The 22,169-nt window shown below is 44.5% G+C and overlaps 1 protein-coding gene across 1 annotated transcript; it reads left to right on the forward strand.

The window, feature by feature from the left end:
* The first annotated feature begins 51 nt into the window (after window positions 1-51).
* Window positions 52-21,932, forward strand: NUDT5 (nudix hydrolase 5). Its single transcript, XM_073652385.1, has 10 exons — window positions 52-189; window positions 1,036-1,095; window positions 3,505-3,572; window positions 8,254-8,306; window positions 8,393-8,500; window positions 15,696-15,791; window positions 18,622-18,723; window positions 18,985-18,993; window positions 19,095-19,148; window positions 20,436-21,932. The coding sequence occupies exons 2-10, from the start codon at window positions 1,039-1,041 to the stop codon at window positions 20,543-20,545; spliced, it is 657 nt and encodes a 218-aa protein (XP_073508486.1). The 5' UTR covers window positions 52-189; window positions 1,036-1,038; the 3' UTR covers window positions 20,546-21,932.
* The last annotated feature ends 237 nt before the right edge of the window (window positions 21,933-22,169 follow it).

Consider the following 22,169-nt stretch of genomic DNA (forward strand, 5'->3'; position numbering starts at 1 on the left):
CGCCTCGTTCTAGAAGGACAATCATCATGAAGTGGGCGTAGTTTAAGTTGGTGAGAGGCGTGACACACACTGGGATTGCCTGATTGGTCCGCGTGTTGGGGGTGTGGCTTGTGATTGGGTGTCAGTGTCTCGGCTGCTGCACGCTGTTTCTCACCTGGGTATTGCAGTCTGTCCCCGCCTTTTATACAGGTAGGCCAAGCTGGTGCGTTGTGGCTGGGAAGTGTCCCAGCTGCCCACACATCCGTTCTGCCACTCTGCTCCGTGTACACGCGTGGTGTGCTGCCTCTTACCCCCCCTCCCCCAGGTTTCTTCTGTGCACAGTGATGTGTGTGGAGCAGATGGTGGTAAATGATAGGAAAAACAATAAACTTAGAGGGAAATTCCAGTATTATAAAGTGATGGGAAATGTCACTCACACTCTGGCTATCTGCCACCCATGGATCCTGATAGGATGGGCTCTCAGTATGACTCCAGCCTGCTCCCTACCTGTCTGCAGCACCCCTTCTGGTGGATAGGAGTATTACATCATGCTCTTTGACATCTCTGGGCAGTCAGGTAATCCCGTACCTGCTGTGTCCTCTGGTGCAGGATGGGCTGCCACTAATGCTTGGGGATCAGATATGTGTTTTTTTTCCTATACAGCACAACTCTGTCCCCCTGCTCTACCTCTGGTACAGTCCTTCCAGCAGCATCTGCCATAATCTGGTGTAGGGAACGCCTCGTGTTATGTATGGTGGGCAGAGGGGACGTGGGCAGCTTAGACTGAGGTGCTGGGGCAGTGTTGTGCCCCTTCATTGTAAAGCTCAGGACGGTCTTGGCACTTGCTCCATGACACACGAGAACATCTGCCATGTCACTGCTGTGACAAACGCTGACAGTAGTGACTGGCACCAATATGGCGGCAGCTCCGGTGTTCTCTCCCATATGTGGACTGGCTGCTCTCTATAACAGGAGCCATGTATTGTTGCATTATAATTTGCACCCTGTAATTGGTATCTCAGAAAATGTGTTGATGGCTTCTTTTACCTCTTTTAGAACATGGAGAACCAGAATTTGGAAGGTCCTGCCAATAAAGACACCATAATAAAGGAAGAGGTATGTGATCCTTGTTGTAGTTTTGCCATCAATGTACTTGAATTTAAATTACTGGGCCCAGGAAGATGAGGGTGGGGGGACCTTTGATACGCCCCGGTGTCATTCCTCCATACTTTGCTGCTTTTCCTGCTGGGATCAACATCTGGTGTGTGCAATGCATCATGTGACCGCTGCTGCCACTCAGTGACTGCAGACCAACTGTGGCGTTATATCTAAGCCAGAAGAATACTGTTCACTCCGCTCAGACTGAACACGAGCTGTTGTTGATCCCAGAACGGCAGGGATTGAAGAGTACAGAAAGGGGGCACTGGTCTGGGAGGTATTATTATTTATTATTTTTCATTATTTTTCTCCACCCTGGATCCATTAGTGAGCGGATGTCCTGAAGTAGACTACATCTTTTAAATGCTTTGCTCTTGTTGTCCTGTTGTGAATAGAGCCCATTTAGACATAGTGTTATCTGGATCCATTCTTCCTTTTTCTTGTTTTTTTTTTTCTTTTTCCCCAATCTCGAGCTTCATTTTAAAATCTGTATTAAAGATGCTCCATTTAGACCCCTGCGTTATACTGAACTCAACCCAGTGTTGTATCTGCCTCCAGAGCTTATTTTAAATAAAAGGTGAAGTTACCAGTGTGAGACAAGTAATACAGAACAAACACATTTTTATCTCTTCTCTCTGAGCTCTGCTGTATTGCGACAATGTTGCAACCCTGACTGCTTGGAAGCTGAGAGGAGCCTGCAGATGTGTCAGGTATAATCACACACAGGTCTGCAGTGAGATCAAGAGAGCTGTTAGTCACTACATGTCTCACACTGGTAACTCCCCCCCCCCCCCCCCCCCCCCTATTATCTATAACAAGCTTTGGAGGCAGATTCTCATGCAGATCAGTGTCCGGCCCATAGACCTGAACATTTCATCTACACATAAGGAAAAAATGTGGATTTCTCTGGAATAAGACATCCAATTGCAGATATCAAGGTATCATTTTATTCAGCTCTCTGTCCTACATGCCCATATAGATGGGTTAGGACGGTTGATCCTACTGACAGATTCCCTTTTAGACCGTTACTTTACAGATGTCTTACCTTGACCTTTCCTTGTTTTACTCTCTCCATTAGAAATAGTCTAAAATGTGGTCACATTACAACCACTAGATGGCTGCTATAGGGCTGTCACCTGACACTGTGCCTATGTAAGATTCTGGTCTGTGACATCTAAGAAACCCTTTCCTACAATCCTGCACTGAGCCATAATACTGCCATATGGATACAGCCTATATCTGATGGCACAAAAATATTAGCTGCTCCAACAAGTATTTTTTTGTTTGTTTTATTAAAGAAAATGTTTTGTAGCAGATCCTATTCATTTCTGAGACACTCGGACTGATGGTAAACTTTGAGTTTCCATTAACTCTGTTTTGATCAAAGTCAAGTTAGACTGACCTAAACAGACTGGAGACTTCTAGAGAATTTCTTAAGGTTTTTACAATGAAAGGGATATTCTGAACATGAATCTTAAGGAGCGCACTGCTCCCAGTTACTGACTTCATGGTTCACCTGCGGCGGTGCGCTCCTACAGATAGGTAGTTTGGACCAGTGGCATGTTTGTGCTGCTGGTCAGAACTGTGCACTTTCCCATGCTGGTAGGAGAGGAAGCTTTACAACATGGGAGAAGCACAGAGCACAGAGTCTGGTCCGACCCAACCAGCTGGCCAGTTTTAGAGCTTTCTATAAAGCATAGAACCTCCTTGCATGCTGATTTGGCAGATGGTTGCCAGTATATTGGGCAATGAGCCATACACTATAGAATGAAAAATCCCCTGTATTTGAGAATGGAGAGTATTTTTAATGCAGAGTAGATTGCAAAGTTTCTTCTTTTTACAAGCACTTTGCAATTTTACTCATTTATGAACTCTAGGCTACCCCTTTAATAGACTATATTCAGGATTTGCTGCCAAAACTAGCTTTTTGGGGGTCACTCTCTGCACGCACTCTGATCAGCTATTTTGGAGGGGGGGGGTCAGCATTTGCCTCTTTGGTTACATTGCTCATACTGCAGAACGCCCACCTTGTGGTTGTGCTTGGTTTTGCAGCTTTGTTCCTTCCTGGTATTTTTCAGTACTGTATGAAATGAATGGTGACCTAGATGTAAACCTCTGCAGCAGACTCAACAGGAGCGACATACAGATTACACTCTTTGCAGTATCACAAATTATTCTGAATTTTTGCAACATTAAATTTCTATACCAAGTATATATGTCTGTAAGGAAAAAAAAGAAACTTGTGAGGTCTGTCTCTTACCTGAGCACACAACGTGGAGCTTTGTCTGTGAGAGCGGAGCATTTTAGCTAGATGTATAGTTTATAGGTGACACTTGGCAGTGAGAACCTATGTATTTTTTTTGGCAGACACTGGTGAAAGGTAAATGGGTGCAGCTCCAGGAAACCACTTACGTTGACCAAGAAGGAAAGACCAGGTTCGTAGCATTATTTGTGTTTGTTTTTTTATTATCCTGTAAAGTAATAAGTCTTTACGCTTACACTCACAATTTTTTCCTCTATAATTCCCTTAACCTTCTGGCTATTTCTGAAACCTGGATCCAGCATTCAGACACCACCGCAGCTGCTGCTCTCTTGTTTGGTGGGCTGAAATTTTCACATGCCGCCAGACCTGAGAATAGACAGGGTAGAGGTGTTGGTCTGCTTCCTTCACCACAATGTGGTTTCCAGGTCACCCCCCCCCCCAGTTCCCTCACTTATATTTCATTCCTTTGAAGTGCACACAATCAGACTCTTCAAACCCTTCTCCCTGGGAGTGGCGTTTGTGTATCGCCCTCCAGACTCCTCCCGCCAGTTCCTGGATCACTTTGCTACCTGGCTTCCTCACTTTCTATCCTGTGACATCCCCAACATCATCATGGGAGACTTTAACATCCCCATCAATTGATCCCCTCTCCCAGTCTGCCTCTCATCTACTTTCTCTAACCTCCACATTCGGCCTCTTACAGTTTACTAATTTTCCTACGCACAAAGACGGGAATACTCTGGACCTGGTCTTCTCCCATCTCTGCTCACTGCATGACTTTACTAACTCCCCTCTCCTGCTCTCGGACCACAACCTTCTTTCCTTCTCTGTCAAGAACTGTCTCCTCACCCGGGACACCCCCACTTTACCACACTTCTAGGAATACACGTACCATTAATACCCAGCAGCTTATGGACAATCTCCACACATCTTTAGCCCCCATCTCCTCCCTGTCCGGACTTAGCATTGTCACACTACAATAATATACTGAAGAGCGCCCTAGATGAAGCAGCACCTTCTACATGCAGAAAGACCTGACACAGACAACGGCAGCCCTGGCACACAATGCAAACACGCTTTCATCAGCGTTGCTCAAGGTGTGCTCAGCGGCAGTGGAGAAAATCTTTTAGCAGCCGACTTCATCCACTATAAATTCATTCTGAAAACCTATAACTCTGCCCTTCATCTGGCCAAACAATCCTACTTCACCACTCTCATCACTTCACTGTCCAACAATCTAAAACGACTTTTTTAAACCTTAAACTCCCTGCTGAAACCTAAAGCACAGGCCCCCATCACCAACCTCAGCGGGGAGGATCTGGCCACTTATTTCCTAGAAAAAAACAACCACATCCATCAGGACATCTCAGCCCAATCTCCTCAGTGCCTGGTTCCCCTTCCCTGCCGCACTTGCTCACTAGCCATCTTTGAGCCTGTTACAGAAGAAGAAGTTACCCAGCTCCACATTTCTTCTCGACCTGAAACAGTGACCTCATTCCTTCACATCTCCTGCAGTCTCTCTCGCTTGTGGTCACCACTCACGTGACTAAAATATTTAACCTCTCTCTTTCTTCAGGTATCTTTCCCTCCTCATTTAAACCTGCTATCATAACCCCTTTACTTAAAAAGCCATCCCTGGATCAGAACTGCCCTGCTAACTATAGACCTGTCTCTAACCTTCCTTTCATCTCTAAACTCCTGGAACGCTTGGTCCACTCCCGTCTAATCCGCTATCTCTCAGATAACTCTCTCTTTGACCCTCTACAATCTGGTTTCCGCTCCTTACACTCCACTGAAACTGCCCTCACTAAAGTCTCTAATGATCTACTAACAGCTAAATCCAAAGGTCACTGCTTCCTGCTGATTCTCCTGGATCTCCTTGCCGCATTTGACACTCTGGATCACCAACTCCTTCTCACTATGCTCCGCTCTATAGGCCTCAAGGAAACCGTTCTCTCCTGGTTCTCCTCCTACCTCTCTGACCACTCCTTCACGGTCTCTTTTGCCGGCTCCTCTTCCTCTCCTCGTCCCCTTACTATCGGGGTCCCGCAGGGCTCAGTCCTAGGCCCCCTCCTCTTCTCTCTATACCCTGCCCCTATTGGACAAACAATCAGCAGATTTGGGTTCCAGTATCATCTCTATGCGGACGACATAACTATACACCTCTCCACCTGACATCACCCCTACGCTAATACAAAATACCAAGGATTGTCTGTCTGCTTTCTCTAACATCATGTCCTCCCTCTATCTTAAACTGAATCTCTCTAAAACTGAACTTCTTGTGTTTCTCCTCTCTACTAACCCAACTCTACCTAACATCGAAATTACCTTTGAGGGTTCAACCATAACTCCCAAGCATCACGCCTGCTTTCTTGGGGTCATATTCAACACTAACCTTTCCTTTACTCCTCATATCCAATCACTCACTTGCTATTGTCACCTGCATCTTAAAAACATCTCCAGAATCCGACCTTTTCTCACTTTTGAAACTGCTAAAACTCTGACTGTCGCTCTTATTCACTCTCGTCTGGACTACTACAACTCTCTTCTGATCGGTCTCCCTCTTACCAAACTTTCTCCTCTCCAATCCGTCCTGAATGCAGCAGCCAGGGTCTTATTTCTGTCCAGCCGCTTCACCAATGCCTCCATCTTGTGCCAGTCTTTACACTGGTTGCCCGTCCGCTACAGGGTCCAGTATAAACTCATCGTTCTCACCCACAAAGCTCTCCACAGTTCTGCACCGCCTTATATCTCCGCTCTCATCTCTGCCTATCGCCCTACACATGCCCTCCGTTCTACAAATGACCTAAGACTAACATCCCCCATAATCCGAACCTCGCACCTACGTCTCCAAGACTTCTCTCGTGCTGCGCTAGTTCTCTGGAATGCACTACCCCAGGCGATCTGACTGATGCCTAGCCCCCATGTCTTCAAGCGCGCTTTAAAAACCCATCTCTTTAAACAAGCCTACAACCTTAGCTACTCAGTAAATTAACTTTACCCTGTTCCCTCCTTCTAAATATTATTCAGAATCTGTTCCCTACTCTTCATCTATCTCCACACCCTCCATGCACAAGATAACTGCACTTGGTACTTGAGTATTGCACTTAAACATACTGGCTGATGACCGGATCATACAGTTTTATATGAAAATCCCTATTTATTATATATATATATTATTGCCAGACCTGAAAGAACAAGCACTTTTCACCTCTTGTTTCCCACCATTTCCTTGTAGAATGTAAGCTTGCGAGCAGGGACCTCACTCCTGATGTAACTGTTTAAACTGTCTTAAATTGTATTGAATTCATTGTCTGTATATGACCCCGCTTAATTGTTAAATGCTGCGGAATATGTTGGCGCTATATAAATAAAAATTATTATAAGTCTTTACCAACGAGCCGTCATGTATTTATACGGAACCTTCTAGTAAGTAAGAAGCAGCTGAGCCCATGAATAAGGTCCTTACAGTAAGATCATGTGCTTGCTATCGTTCCGCTATTGTGTTTATTTAATATATAGTTATGCAAAAACCAGTTCATCCTTAGTTCAGCTGCTCCGTAGCCATGAAGTGACTGGATGCAATGAGCTGCGCTGACTCCGTGCCCTCTATGTACAGCCAGCAGTAAAGAATAAATGTGAATGCTGCAATGCATCTACTATGAATCATGGCAGCACTAAGCATTTTCTGCACATCCACCGGGCCTTACTATTTATGTGTAATAAGACAATTGAAGCCATGGACTAAATTAGGATTGGTTGCAAAATTCGCAGTTAAAGGGAACATGTATGCTGCTATGTCCGAGGCCACCATATAGTAGTGACAGACGGGTGATTTCAGCATCTCTCAATTATGTGTGTAATATTCAGTAGGACTGTGAACAGTATGTGACCAGCGACGAATCTGATATGTGATATGTGGGATCTTGCTGGGGACAAATCTGTCAATCAGCGGCTGGGTTTGGGGGGCGTACGTGCTACACATCACATCATGCATCCCTTTCTCCTCCTGATAGCTGCTTCTTCATGCCTTTCTCGCAGATCATACTTTTTACTGCCACTCCATTTAGCTGTGCCGATCATCATGTAGAAACCTCGTCCTAGCACAATGGTTCCCCATATATCATAGCACATCATAGGGAAGCTGTCAGTCGATTGATGCTGACCATACCATGGTCAGCATCAATCAGATCTCAGCTGCTTGAATGCAGCCAGGTAGGTCTTTCTCTGGAATCCTGCGGTGTTTCTGAGAAAACGTAGTTTGAAGATCTGGCCAGAAATTAAGAGAGTCCTGATTCATCTAGTGCCACCCCCAGCCGGCTTCTCACCGCTCTGCTCCAGGTGATTGACAGGTTTCTCCCTATGTATACATAGGGAGAAACCTGTCAATCAAATAGAGCGATGCAGGGAGAAGCCAATTGTGACGCCAGACTCATCAGATCTCTCCCTATAATATCTGGTTGGATCTTCAAACTATGTTTTCTTTGAAACACTGCAGCATATCAGAAAAAAACATACCGGTACTTGGCGGTAATTGTGTAGCCAAAATCTGAATCGTGCGGTAGTTCCCATGAGGAGTTCCAACATTTCATAGTAAGAATAGCTCGGGTATCTCTGGGACCATAACGGACCCCATTATGAGTCAGTGATGTCTGTTGGGCACCATTGATATTCTGGTTGATAAATCCATCATTAGCGCTTTGCTTATGAACAGAAAGGCACAGCTCTGATGGTAACTGAGCTGAACAGGAGGGGATTTATGTTACAAAGTAAAAAGTATGTACATTACTGAAAGAGAGCTATTCCTTTATAGATAAAGATATTGTTATTCATACCATTTTGTCATGCCACAGAACATGGGAAACTGTAAAACGAACAACAAGAAGAGAAGGCAATGCAGTGGATGGTAAGTGGCTGCCATTGTATTGGGGGTCTTTGGTGGGATGTAAATAATGCCATAATTAAGGGTGTTTTCCTTTTGTCACTGATTAGGTGTAGCAATAATCCCAGTACTGCAGAGAACCCTCCATTATGAATGTATGGTGCTCATCAAACAGTTCAGACCTCCTCTGGGAGGCTACTGCCTGGAGTTCCCTGCAGGTATTGTTCCCACTATTGCTTCTCTTCCAATTCTAGGTGTATCTGAAAGAGAATCGTGGAGCAATGGGATCTGATGTGCTGGATAGGGACACAATCCTGGAAAAAATATAACTTTAATGTATTTTTACAGGTGTTAGTTTCTTTGTTTTCAATGATACAATCAAAGAAAAAAAAAAAAAAGAACTTACTGAAAAAAATTTTACTTTTGAGTTTTTCATTCAATTTATATGCTGCCCCGAAAACCTTTGCAACAGACATTTATGCCTGTCCTGTTAGTATAGAATGGCTGGGCTGTCAAAGGATAACCACAACCTTATGATGGTGAGGACAGTGCCTACATTTGATGGTACATGTCCATTTTTTTTTTCTTCTTTCTGTGCACTGATCATAGCTAGTTCAGGTAAAGGCAGAGGTTTGCCATTTTCAGGCTCTTCATATGTAACTCATAATCTATATTTAATGTAAAGGATGGACATACAATATTGGAGCACTTTCTGGCACTATCATAGTGTGTGGCTGGCACCATCACAGGTGGCACTGTGTTTGGGGATTGTACTGTAAAGTGTATAAGATCTGTCTTGGGCAACAAGCCAGGCAGAACGGTTATTATTTCTAGTGCACACCTGATGGGACAGTGTGTCTGGCTTTCATTTTTATGCCCCTCTGGCCTAGCACTGACACTGTAAAGTTTTCTGTTTTAATGGGAATTCTCAGCCAAGACATATTTTGCATAGTCTCTGGATCATTTTTAGAAGATGGGGGTAATCTGATTCCTTGTTTGCTGCTTTAGCTTTGAGAAGAAATGGTGGAGAGGTGGCTACACATGTGCAGCCCTCATCAATGCACTTCAGAACATGCAATCTCCAAATCGGTGGTGGTCCCAAAGATGATACCCTCTCATATAAGACATATAAGGAAGGAATATACTATTGATATGCCATAAATTTCTTAAATTCAATGTATTCACCCCAAGGCTGTAGGTCTAGTGGGGGCCAATTCTGGTCTAATGTGGATAGCTGGTCCCACCGGTATGCCGCTTCTATCCGGATTAAACGGATCTCCCAGCTGGAGTCCGTAAGAGTAAGGTTTGGAGTGTGTATCCGGCTGATTGAGCGCTCCCATGGTCACAAGGAATAATTATCCAAAAAAGGATTTTCTTCTTCAATAGATTTATTCAAGTTCATAAATAGATAAAACTGATATATAAAACTATGTGCTGCCGAAGCTTTTTGGATAATTATTCTTTGTGACCCTGGGGGCGCTCAATCAGCCGGATACACACTCCGAACCATAAATTTCTTAGAAGGGAATACTCCTTTAAGTTTTATTGTGGCCCCTTGTGAGTAGAACAATCTGGCTATGTGGCCACTGGATGCTAACAGTTCTGCATAAGTTCTGCATTTGTATAATGACATCAGTTATGAGGAAAAAAAAAATGTTCTATGGCATGAGCTACATGTTGTAACATACCTGGCGGCGTCCTTGCATGGTGGTCCATCTCCCACTGTGCAAGAGGGCGCACTTGATCTCCTGTCCAGAATGTCTCTCTGGCTTCCCTCCATGCTGTCTGTTTGTGTCTGTTTCTGCTGCTTAAGGGCGGCGCCCGATCACTTCCTGCCTTTTGTACCTGCTGTGGGTCACACCCCTTGTGCGTCCTCAGCCTATTGCTGTCTGTCACTTGGTATATAGCTCAGCAGCTCCCTTCTATCCCTGCCTGAGCATAGTGTTTCCTTCAGTGTGTGCTTGCACTCTGAAGGTGCCAGGTCCCGTCTCTTGTCTCCTGCTTTTTGTATCAGTTCCCGTGTCTGAACTGAGTCCTGTATGTCTCCTGCTTTGCGGTATCAGCTCCCGTGTCTGAACTGTGTCCTGTATGTCTCCTGCTTTGCGTTATCAGTTCCCGTGTCTGAACTGAGTCCTGTATGTCTCCTGCTTTGCGGTATCAGCTCCCGTGTCTGAACTGTGTCCTGTATGTCTCCTGCTTTGCGGTTTCAGCTCCCGTGTCTGAACTGTGTCCTGTATGTCTCCTGCTTTGCGGTTTCAGCTCCTGTGTCTGAACTGAGTCCTGTATGTCTCCTGCTTTGCGGTATCAGCTCCCGTGTCTGAACTGTGTCCTTTTTGTGTTCTCTGGTCTGTCCTGTCTGAACACGCTCCTTGCCTGTTCGTTCCGCCTTCTAGTGGCCGATTTCCTAGACCCGCTCCTGTGTCTGGTCTGTCCTGTCTGAACACGCTCCTTGCCTGTTCGTTCCGCCTCTCTGGGGGCCGTATTCCCAGACCCGCTCCTGTATCCCTCTGCAGTGTCGGTCTCCTCCGTACACTCAGTTCCAGTCTGAACTCTCTCCTGTCCTTTACCTGTTTTGCCTCTATGTCCGTTCCCTTCCTTTTTCTGCAGAGTCTGAACTCGTACCTAACTCCTGCTTGTTGTCTCTGCAAGTACTGTGTGAGTATCTGGCTCTGTCTTTCCCTTCCTGTCTGTTCCGTGTGAACAGAGCCCTGTCCTCCCTGCTCAGCCTTGTCTGCACTCTAGCTGTGCTTGCCTGTAACCCTCTGCCTGTATTGTTCCTGAGTCCCGGTGTGTACTGGGTCCTATCCCGCCTGTGTTCCTACCTGCTAGTGCCTCCCTGTCTGCACTCTAGCTGTGCTTGCCTTTACCCCCCTGCCTGCATACCCGCCTGCCTGCATACCAGTCGTGCCTGCCTATACCCTCCAGTCTGTGTGCCAGCCTACCAGCCTGTTCCTGTATTTCCCTGTGTGGGTCAACAGCCGTGTCCGGGGTCTGTCCTGGAGTAGCACCTGGTCCCTCTGCTCGGTTCCTCCTTGGTGCACTGGCGTCGTATGCCGTCGTGCGACCCTGGTCGGATCGGGTGAATACTTAGTCACGCCCCTCCAGGCATTCACTCTCCGGCACGGTCCAGTGGAATCACTACAATCACACGCACACGCCGCTTAGCCCGGGCGTGTGCATAACAGCATGCTCAGGCCATGGTTCCCGTTGAGCCCCACGGCCTTCGCTCTTTGAGAAGTTTTTCCAGCGAATACATGCATTAAAATAAAATAAATAAATTTTTTTTCCCCCTTTAGCTGAGTTCCAGGCGAATTACGCACCCGTCCAGATGGATCTATCAGCCCTCGTTCCTGCGGATCCGCCACGTTACTATGGGGATCCAAGACAGTGTCGTGCATTTGTGGAGCAATGCATGCTACACTTTAAGGCCTACCCTCTCTATTTTCCTTCCGATTGGGCTAAAGTGGCCTTTATGATTGACTACCTAGCGGGTGATGCCTTGAAATGGGTCACCCCCCTATGGGAAGCATGGGATCCTGTCATCCTTGACCTGCAGGCCTTCCTGGTGGCCTTTCGTATGGTCTTCGAGGACCCTAACTCTGAAGCCCCTGCTGAAGCTTCACTTCCCAATATCCCGGAGCAGCCCCGACGGGTAATGTGTGTGGGTAGCGCAATAGTCCTCCAGCCCAATGAGACTACTGCCCACCCAGAATCCTCACAGGGTGACTACGCTTTCCGGAATACTTCTCTCAACCTCAAGAGGCAGTCCAGACGTGCTAGACTTAGAGGCAAGCCGTCACGCCAGGGTCTGTCCTCCCTGAGACCTCCTGACCCCAACCTTGAAGTCCCTACTGAAGCTTCATCTCCTTGTATCCCGGAGAAACCCCAATGGGTAATGTGCGTGGGTAGTGCACCAGTTCTCCTGGCCGAAGAGACTTCTGCCCATCCAGACTCCACACAGGAGAACTTCCTGCACCCGGCATCAGATGCTTCTTTCTCTTTAACCGGTGTGCATGTCCAAGGATGCTCCAAAGCTGTGGTTACCTCAGAGTCTGTGCACCTCTACTACCTGGCGGAGGATCCCCTGTTGCCTCCTGAACCCTCCGGGATACCACTCGATGACAAATGGAGAGAGACTTCTCTACACCCGGTACTCAATACTTTGTCCGCTTCGTCCTGTGAGCCTGACAATGGGTACCCCAAAGTGGTAGTTACCTCCGAGTCTCTACACCCCTCCGACCAGGCGGAGGATCTCCAGTTGTCTCCTGAACCCTTCGGGGTGCTACCTGGTAGCGAAAGGACAGAGACTTTCCTATACTCTGTACCTGATACCTCGCTCGCTTCGTCCAGTGAGTCCAACTTAGTGTACTCCGAAGCAGAGGTTACTCCTGAGTCTCTACACCCCTCCGACCAGGCGGAGGACCTCCAGTTGTGTTCAGAATCCTTCGGGGTGCCACCTGGTGGTGAATGGACAGAGACTTTCCTATATCCTGGATCTGATACCTCGCTTGCTTCGTCCAGTGAGTCCGACCTAGTGTACTCTGAAGCAGAGGTTACCCGTGAGTCTCTACACCCCTCTGACCAGGCGGAGGACCGCCAGCTGTCTCCAGAACCCTTCGGGGTGCCACCTGGTGGTGAATGGACAGAGACTTTCCTATACTCGGTACCCGATACCTCGCCTGCTTCCTCCAGTGAGTCCGACCTAGTGTACTCTGAAGCAGAGGTTACCCGTGAGTCTCTACACCCCTCTGACCAGGCGGAGGACCGCCAGCTGTCTCCAGAACCCTTCGGGGTGCCACCTGGTGGTGAATGGACAGAGACTTTCCTATACTCGGTACCCGATACCTCGCCTGCTTCCTCCAGTGAGTCCGACCTAGTGTACTCTGAAGCAGTTGTTTTCTCTGAGCCTCTGCACTCTTCTGACCCGGCGGAGGACCTCCAGTTGTTTCCTGAATCCTCCGGGATACCACCAGATAACAAAGAGACAGTGACTTTTCCTCATTATGTACGTGATAACCCGTCTATTTCTTCCTGTGAGCTTGACAAGATGTACCTCGAAGCAGAGATTACCCTTAAGTCTCTGTCCCCCTCCAACCCAGTGAACGACTGGCCCTCGAATTCCCTGCGGAAGATTCTGGCAGGCCTGAAGAAGAGGGGGCGTAAGGGGGGAGGTACTGTAACATACCTGGCGGCGTCCTTGCATGGTGGTCCATCTCCCACTGTGCAAGAGGGCGCACTTGATCTCCTGTCCAGAATGTCTCTCTGGCTTCCCTCCATGCTGTCTGTTTGTGTCTGTTTCTGCTGCTTAAGGGCGGCGCCCGATCACTTCCTGCCTTTTGTACCTGCTGTGGGTCACACCCCTTGTGCGTCCTCAGCCTATTGCTGTCTGTCACTTGGTATATAGCTCAGCAGCTCCCTTCTATCCCTGCCTGAGCATAGTGTTTCCTTCAGTGTGTGCTTGCACTCTGAAGGTGCCAGGTCCCGTCTCTTGTCTCCTGCTTTTTGTATCAGTTCCCGTGTCTGAACTGAGTCCTGTATGTCTCCTGCTTTGCGGTATCAGCTCCCGTGTCTGAACTGTGTCCTGTATGTCTCCTGCTTTGCGTTATCAGTTCCCGTGTCTGAACTGTGTCCTGTATGTCTCCTGCTTTGCGGTATCAGCTCCCGTGTCTGAACTGTGTCCTGTATGTCTCCTGCTTTGCGGTTTCAGCTCCCGTGTCTGAACTGAGTCCTGTATGTCTCCTGCTTTGCGGTATCAGTTCCCGTGTCTGAACTGTGTCCTTTTTGTGTTCTCTGGTCTGTCCTGTCTGAACACGCTCCTTGCCTGTTCGTTCCGCCTTCTAGTGGCCGATTTCCTAGACCCGCTCCTGTGTCTGGTCTGTCCTGTCTGAACACGCTCCTTGCCTGTTCGTTCCGCCTCTCTGGGGGCCGTATTCCCAGACCCGCTCCTGTATCCCTCTGCAGTGTCGGTCTCCTCCGTACACTCAGTTCCAGTCTGAACTCTCTCCTGTCCTTTACCTGTTTTGCCTCTATGTCCGTTCCCTTCCTTTTTCTGCAGAGTCTGAACTCGTACCTAACTCCTGCTTGTTGTCTCTGCAAGTACTGTGTGAGTATCTGGCTCTGTCTTTCCCTTCCTGTCTGTTCCGTGTGAACAGAGCCCTGTCCTCCCTGCTCAGCCTTGTCTGCACTCTAGCTGTGCTTGCCTGTAACCCTCTGCCTGTATTGTTCCTGAGTCCCGGTGTGTACTGGGTCCTATCCCGCCTGTGTTCCTACCTGCTAGTGCCTCCCTGTCTGCACTCTAGCTGTGCTTGCCTTTACCCCCCTGCCTGCATACCCGCCTGCCTGCATACCAGTCGTGCCTGCCTATACCCTCCAGTCTGTGTGCCAGCCTACCAGCCTGTTCCTGTATTTCCCTGTGTGGGTCAACAGCCGTGTCCGGGGTCTGTCCTGGAGTAGCACCTGGTCCCTCTGCTCGGTTCCTCCTTGGTGCACTGGCGTCGTATGCCGTCGTGCGACCCTGGTCGGATCGGGTGAATACTTAGTCACGCCCCTCCAGGCATTCACTCTCCGGCACGGTCCAGTGGAATCACTACAATCACACGCACACGCCGCTTAGCCCGGGCGTGTGCATAACACATGTAAGGTTCTGGCCGCAGAGACTTTGTACATAATTAACAAGCCCCTTAAGTTTTCTGGCGGTTAGGGGTTGTGGAGTTGAATCCTGAACCGATCAAACATTGATAGCCATCATCATGACCGTTGAGCCTGTTGTAAGATATTCTTCTCGAAGATGGAGTCCTACATCAAGTTCAATATCTATTTTGATGGGCAGCTGAAAAAAATATTGAATAGGCAACTTCTGGAAATCTTTCTCCGTCCCCTACCCCTGGTCTTTGCCATTACCACTGTCTCGTGTAACATTACATCACATTGGGCACATTCTCCATTGGCCGCAGATTGTGGTTGAATTTTCATTCATGGCTTCATGTAGAGAATGTGGCCACATGGACAATGCATTATGAGGATTATCTTGAAGTAATAGAAACCAGGGACAGGAGACAGAAGGATTGAGAAGGTAATTCTATTAACTGTTTTAATGATCAAACAACCCCTTTCAGACTCTCTTACTTAATATTGTACCATGGACTCTGTAAGTAGGATTGTACTATATAACCACTAACTTCCAGCTGTTACCTTGTAGTATAGTAATGCATTTTGGGAAAGCTCATCCTCCAAGCACCTTGAAAACTCCTTTTTATGTATTTTTTGCACACCTCAAAAAAATTAAGATGGTTTTATACTTTCAGCATAGCTTTATGTCTGCAGTGTCTGAACAGCTACTTGGAAATAAAATTATTATAGGGATAGATAAGAGTACCCCCTAGTTATTATAACTTTACTGCAATCTTATCCTAGGTCTCATAGATGAAAACGAAACTGTGGAACAGGCCGCACTTCGAGAACTGGAAGAGGAAACTGGGTACAAAGGAGAAGTCATTGAGTGCTCCCCAGGTCCGGTAATGCAAACTGGAGAAAAATGGAGTCACAAATGTATCATATAAAAATAACAGTTTTGTTGTATCGTATTAAAACAAACAAAGTTCATATAACCATATCAAGTTCACAAAAGGAGGATGGGAGATAATAGCAGCATATTAACACGATTGAAACACTATCAAAGACCTGATTCCTTAGAATTTGGTATAAATTGCCGTCTATGGAGAGCAAGCTATAAAGGGCAAGTGCCGTTCAAAGGAAAATACCCTGATACAGCATACTCCTGATCAAGTACTATGCATAAGAATATAATGCAAAGATGCTGGTGCTTAACCACAGTGCAAGTGAAGTTCAATAAAGTGTAAATCTTACCCATGGTACACACAACAATAGTGCCACATGTGATATCCGCTGCAACAAAGCGCGTTTTGCGTGCCTGCCTTCTCAAGGGGTTCAGGTCTGGTAATAGTTAGATGGCTTTATTTTAGTACAATAGCTCGCCATGTAAAGTATCAAAGGGAATCTGTCAGCAGGATTTCACCCACCCCAAACTACAGGGTGGGCCATTTATATGGATGCACCTAAATTAAATGGGAATGGTTGGTGATATCAACTTCCTGTTTGTGGCACATTAGTATGTGGGAGGGGGAAAACTTTTCCAGATGGGTGGTGACCATGGTGGCCATTTTGAAGTCTGTCATTTTGATCCAACTTTATTTTTTTCAATGGGAAGAGGGTCATGTGACACATCAAACTTATTGAGAATTTCATAAGAAAAATAATGGTGTGCTTGGTTTTAACATATCTTTATTCTTTCATGAGTTTTTTACAAGTTTATGACCACTTATAAAATGTATTCAAAGTTCTGCCCATTGTGTTGGATTGTCAATGCAACTCTCTTCTCCCACTCTTGGCACACTGATAGCCACACCGCAGAAGAAATGCTAGCACAGGCTTCCAGTATCCGTTGTTTCAGATGCTGCACATCTCGTATCTTCACAGCATAGACAGTTGCCTTCAGATGACCCCAAAGATAAAAGTCTAAGGGGGACAGATCGGGAGACCTTGGTGGCCATTCAACTGGCCCACGATGAACAATCTACTTTCCAGGAAACGGTTCATGTAGGAATGCTCGGACCTGACACCCATAATGTGGTGGTGCACCATCTTGTTGGAAAAACTCAGGGAACGTGCCATCTTCAGTGCATAAAGAGGGCAACACATCATCATGTAGCAATTTCAGATATCCAGTGGCATTAAGGTTTCCATTGATGAAGAATGGCCCCACTATCTTTGTACCCCATATACCACACCATACCATCAAGATACGAGATGTGCAGCATCTGAAACAACGGATACTGGAAGCCTGTGCTAGCATTTCTTCTGCGGTGTTGCTATTAGTGTGTCAAGAGTGGGAGAAGAGTGTTGCATTGACAATCCAACACAATGGGCAGCATTTTGAACACATTTTATAAGTGGTCATGAACTTGTAAAAAAAACTCATGAAAGAATAAAGTTACGTTAAAACCAAGCACACCATTGTTTTTCTTATGAAATTCTCAAGTTTGATGTGTCACATGACCCTCGTCCCATTGAAAAAAATAGTTAGATCAAAATGGCCGACTTCAAAATTGCCGCGATGGTCACCACCCATCTGGAAAAGTTTTCCCTCTCCCATATACTAATGTGCCATAAACAGGAAGTTGATATCAACCATTCCCATTTAATTTAGGTGTATCCATATAAATGGCCCACCCTGTATATGCACATGTAGCTCTTTCAAAGACAAGTCCTGCAATACCTTTACATGGCCAGTCAGTTCCTCTGTACTGAGAAATCAGTGTTTGAACTGATATGCAAATGAAGCTGAAGATCTGAAGCCTCTGTCACTCCAGCTCTATTCCCCACCCAGCGCTGACTTCTGCTTGACTGATGGCTCCTTTGCCTGAAGTCACAGAACATAGAGGATATCAGGCAAGCAGGAGGAGCCAGCGCTAGGCAGGGAATAGAGCTGGAGTAACAGAGGCTTCAGATTTACAAAAAGGTTTTCAGCTTCATTTGCATGTCAATACAAACAATGATTTCTCAGAAACTGGAACGGACTGGTCACGTTAAAGTATTGCTGGACTTTTCTTTGAAAAAGCTAAATGCATGTATAAATAGTTTGGAGGGTGAAATCCTGCTGACTAATTTCTATTAATGATTAGTTAGTGTGTATATATATATATATATATATATATATATATATATATATATATATATATTATTAGCATCTGTTGCGCAAAACACTACTTATTTTCTGTAGTAGAATATAGATAATTCTAGATTTTTTTTTTTTCTTGCAACATGCACTAGATTTAGCTAGAAGAGTGTGAACTATATTTTCTCCTAGTTCAATCGGTTTATATCGAAACATATACAGTGCGACAGGGAAAATGTCTGCAAAAAATCTAAGGTGCAATCACATTGGGGCATATTTTTCTTAATTTCTTAAAAGATTAATAGGGTATTCTAGCACCACTCACTTCCACATCAGGAGGTTCGCATCGCTAATGATATGAATACACATTCTGCCGTTCATGTTCCCATTTTGGTAGGTAGATGTGATATGAGTGGAATATTGCTTTAATAATTTGGTGCTCATTACTCAGGTGAGCTAATGATTTTAGCCAGTTTAATTCCCTGCATTGGCTCCTTATTCCGCACCCATCCCTTGTGGACAGAATGGAGAGTTAATGGTCACAATGTGTATGAGCAAATAGTAAGTGGCAAATAATGCAGAAATACACTGTATAATTTCCATACCTTTTTAGTCCAAACATGTCTGTGTTCTTTTATTCTTCAGTGTCCTGTTTAGATCCAGGACTGTCAAACTGCACGACATATGTTGTAACTGTCCACATTAATGGGGATGATTCTGTGAATATCAAACCTAAACCCAAACTTGGTAAGTAATCTTAAACAGTTTACCCAGGACTTAGTTTTTACACCCTTAGTAAAAAAAAAAAAAACAGGCAAGTAACCGCCAACTGCTCCTGTTAAGTTGTGTTTGTACATTCAGCAATGCTACTGTTTTTACCATTTGTAACACTGACCTTTTGTATTTAATACCTTAAGAGCAAAATCTGCCGCCCCCATAATGTGAAACCTACTTTTATATTGTTTTTTGACAACTTTCTTTTTTTTTTTTCTCTCCCCACCATATCAGCGGAAGGAGGTATGTCACATTAATAACGTCTATATAAAGTTTAAGATGTTGTTCGTATGCATTTTTTTTCTCAAATCTAAAACTTTTGATGTTGTTTTCATTTTTGGTAGAATTTACAGAGACCATTCTGATGCCTAAAATAGAATTTCGAAAACGTATCGATGGTACGTATGTGAACTGTGGAAAGCCTACCGCATGGCAACTTGCTATGGGGTTTTGTATTGGGGCTTCATTTGAGAGCTTGTGACCCAATACCTCTGATTTCTGGTCAATCAGAAGTTGTGGTCACAATGGCTGATTTGGGAACAGAGCGGCACTGGGAGGAGCAGACTATGGCAACTGGTAAGAATATCACTACGGGCAGGTCACTTACATTAGTGACACCACACTGGCAGTAAAATAAAGAAGTGGAGTGGTGCTTTAAAAAAGAACATATCTGGTATTGTTGTAACTACGGTATAATTAAGAGCTATGAAAATATAACATTATTTAACCCATTGTTAAAAGTTGTAATGAGAAAAAAAACAGTATTGCAGTTGTTTGGTCACCACACATTTCACTGAAAAGTCTCAGAAAATGCAACACAAGCAAATATTTTTATTTTTTACAAATTTCTTTGGCTTTTTTTTTTTTTTTTTTTTTAATTTAAGGCTCTTGGTATCACTGTAATATTAATGACACCTAGAGAATCATACTGTCAGGTCACAATGAATGAATGTCTTAAAGAGAACCTGTCAGCATGATTTTGTAAAGTAAAGACATGGCTGTATTGGGGCTGTAATATAGATTAGTAAATTGATACCTTTGGTGAAGAAATCTGTTTCGTGGTTCTTTTAAACACCATTTGAAGTTCTTTGCTAATTAGATTTTGGTGCACAGTAATATAATAATTTTTATTTCTGTAGCACCATCATATTCTGAAGCACTTAACAGTGCAGAGGGGACTTGTACAGACAATAACAGAGTAGCACATAATTCAATACATACCAAGAGGAGGCAGATCACTGAAAAAGCAGTGACCTGTTATTTTGAGACCGGAGGCAGCAGAGGGGCCGGGGAATCACAGACAGGAAGGAGAAGACCCAGTGTACAGTCCGGCCCCTGTGCACCGAAATCTAATTAGCAAAAAATGTCAATTGGTGATTAATAAGAACAACAGATCAGATTTCTTCAACAAAGGTATTAATTTTATTTGTATTACTGCACTAATACATTACAAAATTGTGCTGACTTGTTCTCTTTAAAAACATAAACTAAGAAACAATAGCGAAATTGCATTTTCTTTTTGTTTTTTCTCACCATTTCACAACATTTGGAATTTTTATATTTTTTGTTCTGATTTGTGTTTATATTGTATAATCTTGTGTCATATCTGTTTTTATATGTAAAATATTGGGTTCTTTTTGCCTTATAGCTTTCTTCCTAATAGCGGTTTTTAACTGTATTTACAGAGCTTGTTAAAAATGAAAAGCTAGTGGTGGATGCCAGAGTGTACACCTACGCCTTGGCCCTGGAGCATGCAGTGGCTAAACCATATGAACTGCCATTTCTGAAGGGATAAAAGGTTTCCTCTCCATTTGGATGTGGACCCAGTTTAGGCACTTAAATCATTCTATTTAAAAGAGCAGCCGCCTATTGAATGTGATCCTCTGTTACCGCCCTGACACATACCGTGGTCTGCTATGTGGCAAAACCTCCTTCATTTTACTACTGTTTTGCAATGCGTTTTTTTGTATGAACGATATTTAACATATTTCCAAACTGCGTTAATTCTTGTTAAAACATGTAGGTTTTATAATCCCTCACGACCAATTTTTGTCCCCACCTTGGTTTTATAACACTGAGGGTATGTTAACTTGGAGTTTGCCAAAATCTAATTCAACTCTGACTACACATCACGCTTTTTTCTGTGAATTTTAAGCCATGCTGAAAGTCAAAAACCCTATAAAAAGGCGTGTTCATACAAAATTGCACCAAAAACCATGTGCTCATTAGTAGTGAATTTTTCTGCAACATAAAAAAAACTCCATATGAACATACACTAAGTTTAAGGTCACACTTCATTTTTTTTCAGCGGTGGGAAAAAACCCCAGCATTTTACAGTACCAGCAAACTGAATGAGATTTCTGAACTCTCGTGCACATGCTGCTTATTTTTCCTTGCAGATTTGAACCATCAAAGTGTTTTTTCAAAGCTGCAGCGTGTCAAGTACATCAGCGTTTTTGCAGCAGTTTTTCACTCATTCAAACTTGTAAAAAATCTGCTGCAAATACTCGTGTGCACATACCCTTAAAGTTCCAGCAAAGTGGATGGGATTTATAGACCTCTCATGCCCACTGTGCTTTTTTTTTATTTATTCTGCTTCGGAACCTGATCCGCGGTGCGTGTTTGAAATCCGTAACGTCAATTTCTCTTGTAAGTACGCTGCGTTTTATGTGCGGATTTTCTACATAGAATTGTTTTAGAAGCGAAAAATCTGGAAGTAAAATAAGCCTATACGTTTTTAGCGCGTTTCTGTTTTGGAAACACATTAAAATGCATGTAATCCACACATGACTGTATCAATAAAGCTCTCTGAAAGCCAAATATCAGGAGCTATCAAAAACAAAGCCGCTTTAGTTAAAACATGACATAACAAAAAAATAGACACAAACCGCAGTGAAAAAAAAAAAAAAAAGACTCAAAAGTACAATGAAAAAACACAAGTAACCTAATGGGTGCAGAAAATCTGCAACATCAAATACGCATTGCGGGAACTTTCTCATTATGGTGAATGAAGGTGACACAAGGTCATACACTCACAACTATTTCTATGCAGTGTGGATTTTTCTACCAAACATGGGAGCGGACTCCTGCACTTAAGATGCCAAATTCCTGGTTTTCGTTATGTTTTTTGGAAGAATTTATCGACTTCACTCAGAAAAATGACCATGTGAATATTTCTATAACACTTATTTAGAAAGTGTTGAAAATCTCCTTTAATCAGTTAGTTCCTCTCTGATGTGTATAGTTCATAAGATCGGAGATAGATGGATAACTTGCGTGTTATAGACATGTGATGTCTGTATGACCTCACTGTATATAATGTGGTTATACCAAGGAGAACGGTTTATGTTTAGTCTCATATTCTAATTCTTTCACTGCAGATGTCGTACTAATCATTATAACATGTAAAAAATCCCTTT

This window comes from Phyllobates terribilis, unplaced genomic scaffold, assembly GCF_046119375.1.
Source record: "Phyllobates terribilis strain yellow unplaced genomic scaffold, ASM4611937v1 Scaffold_11__3_contigs__length_659146591, whole genome shotgun sequence".
Lineage (NCBI taxonomy): Eukaryota > Metazoa > Chordata > Amphibia > Anura > Dendrobatidae > Phyllobates > Phyllobates terribilis.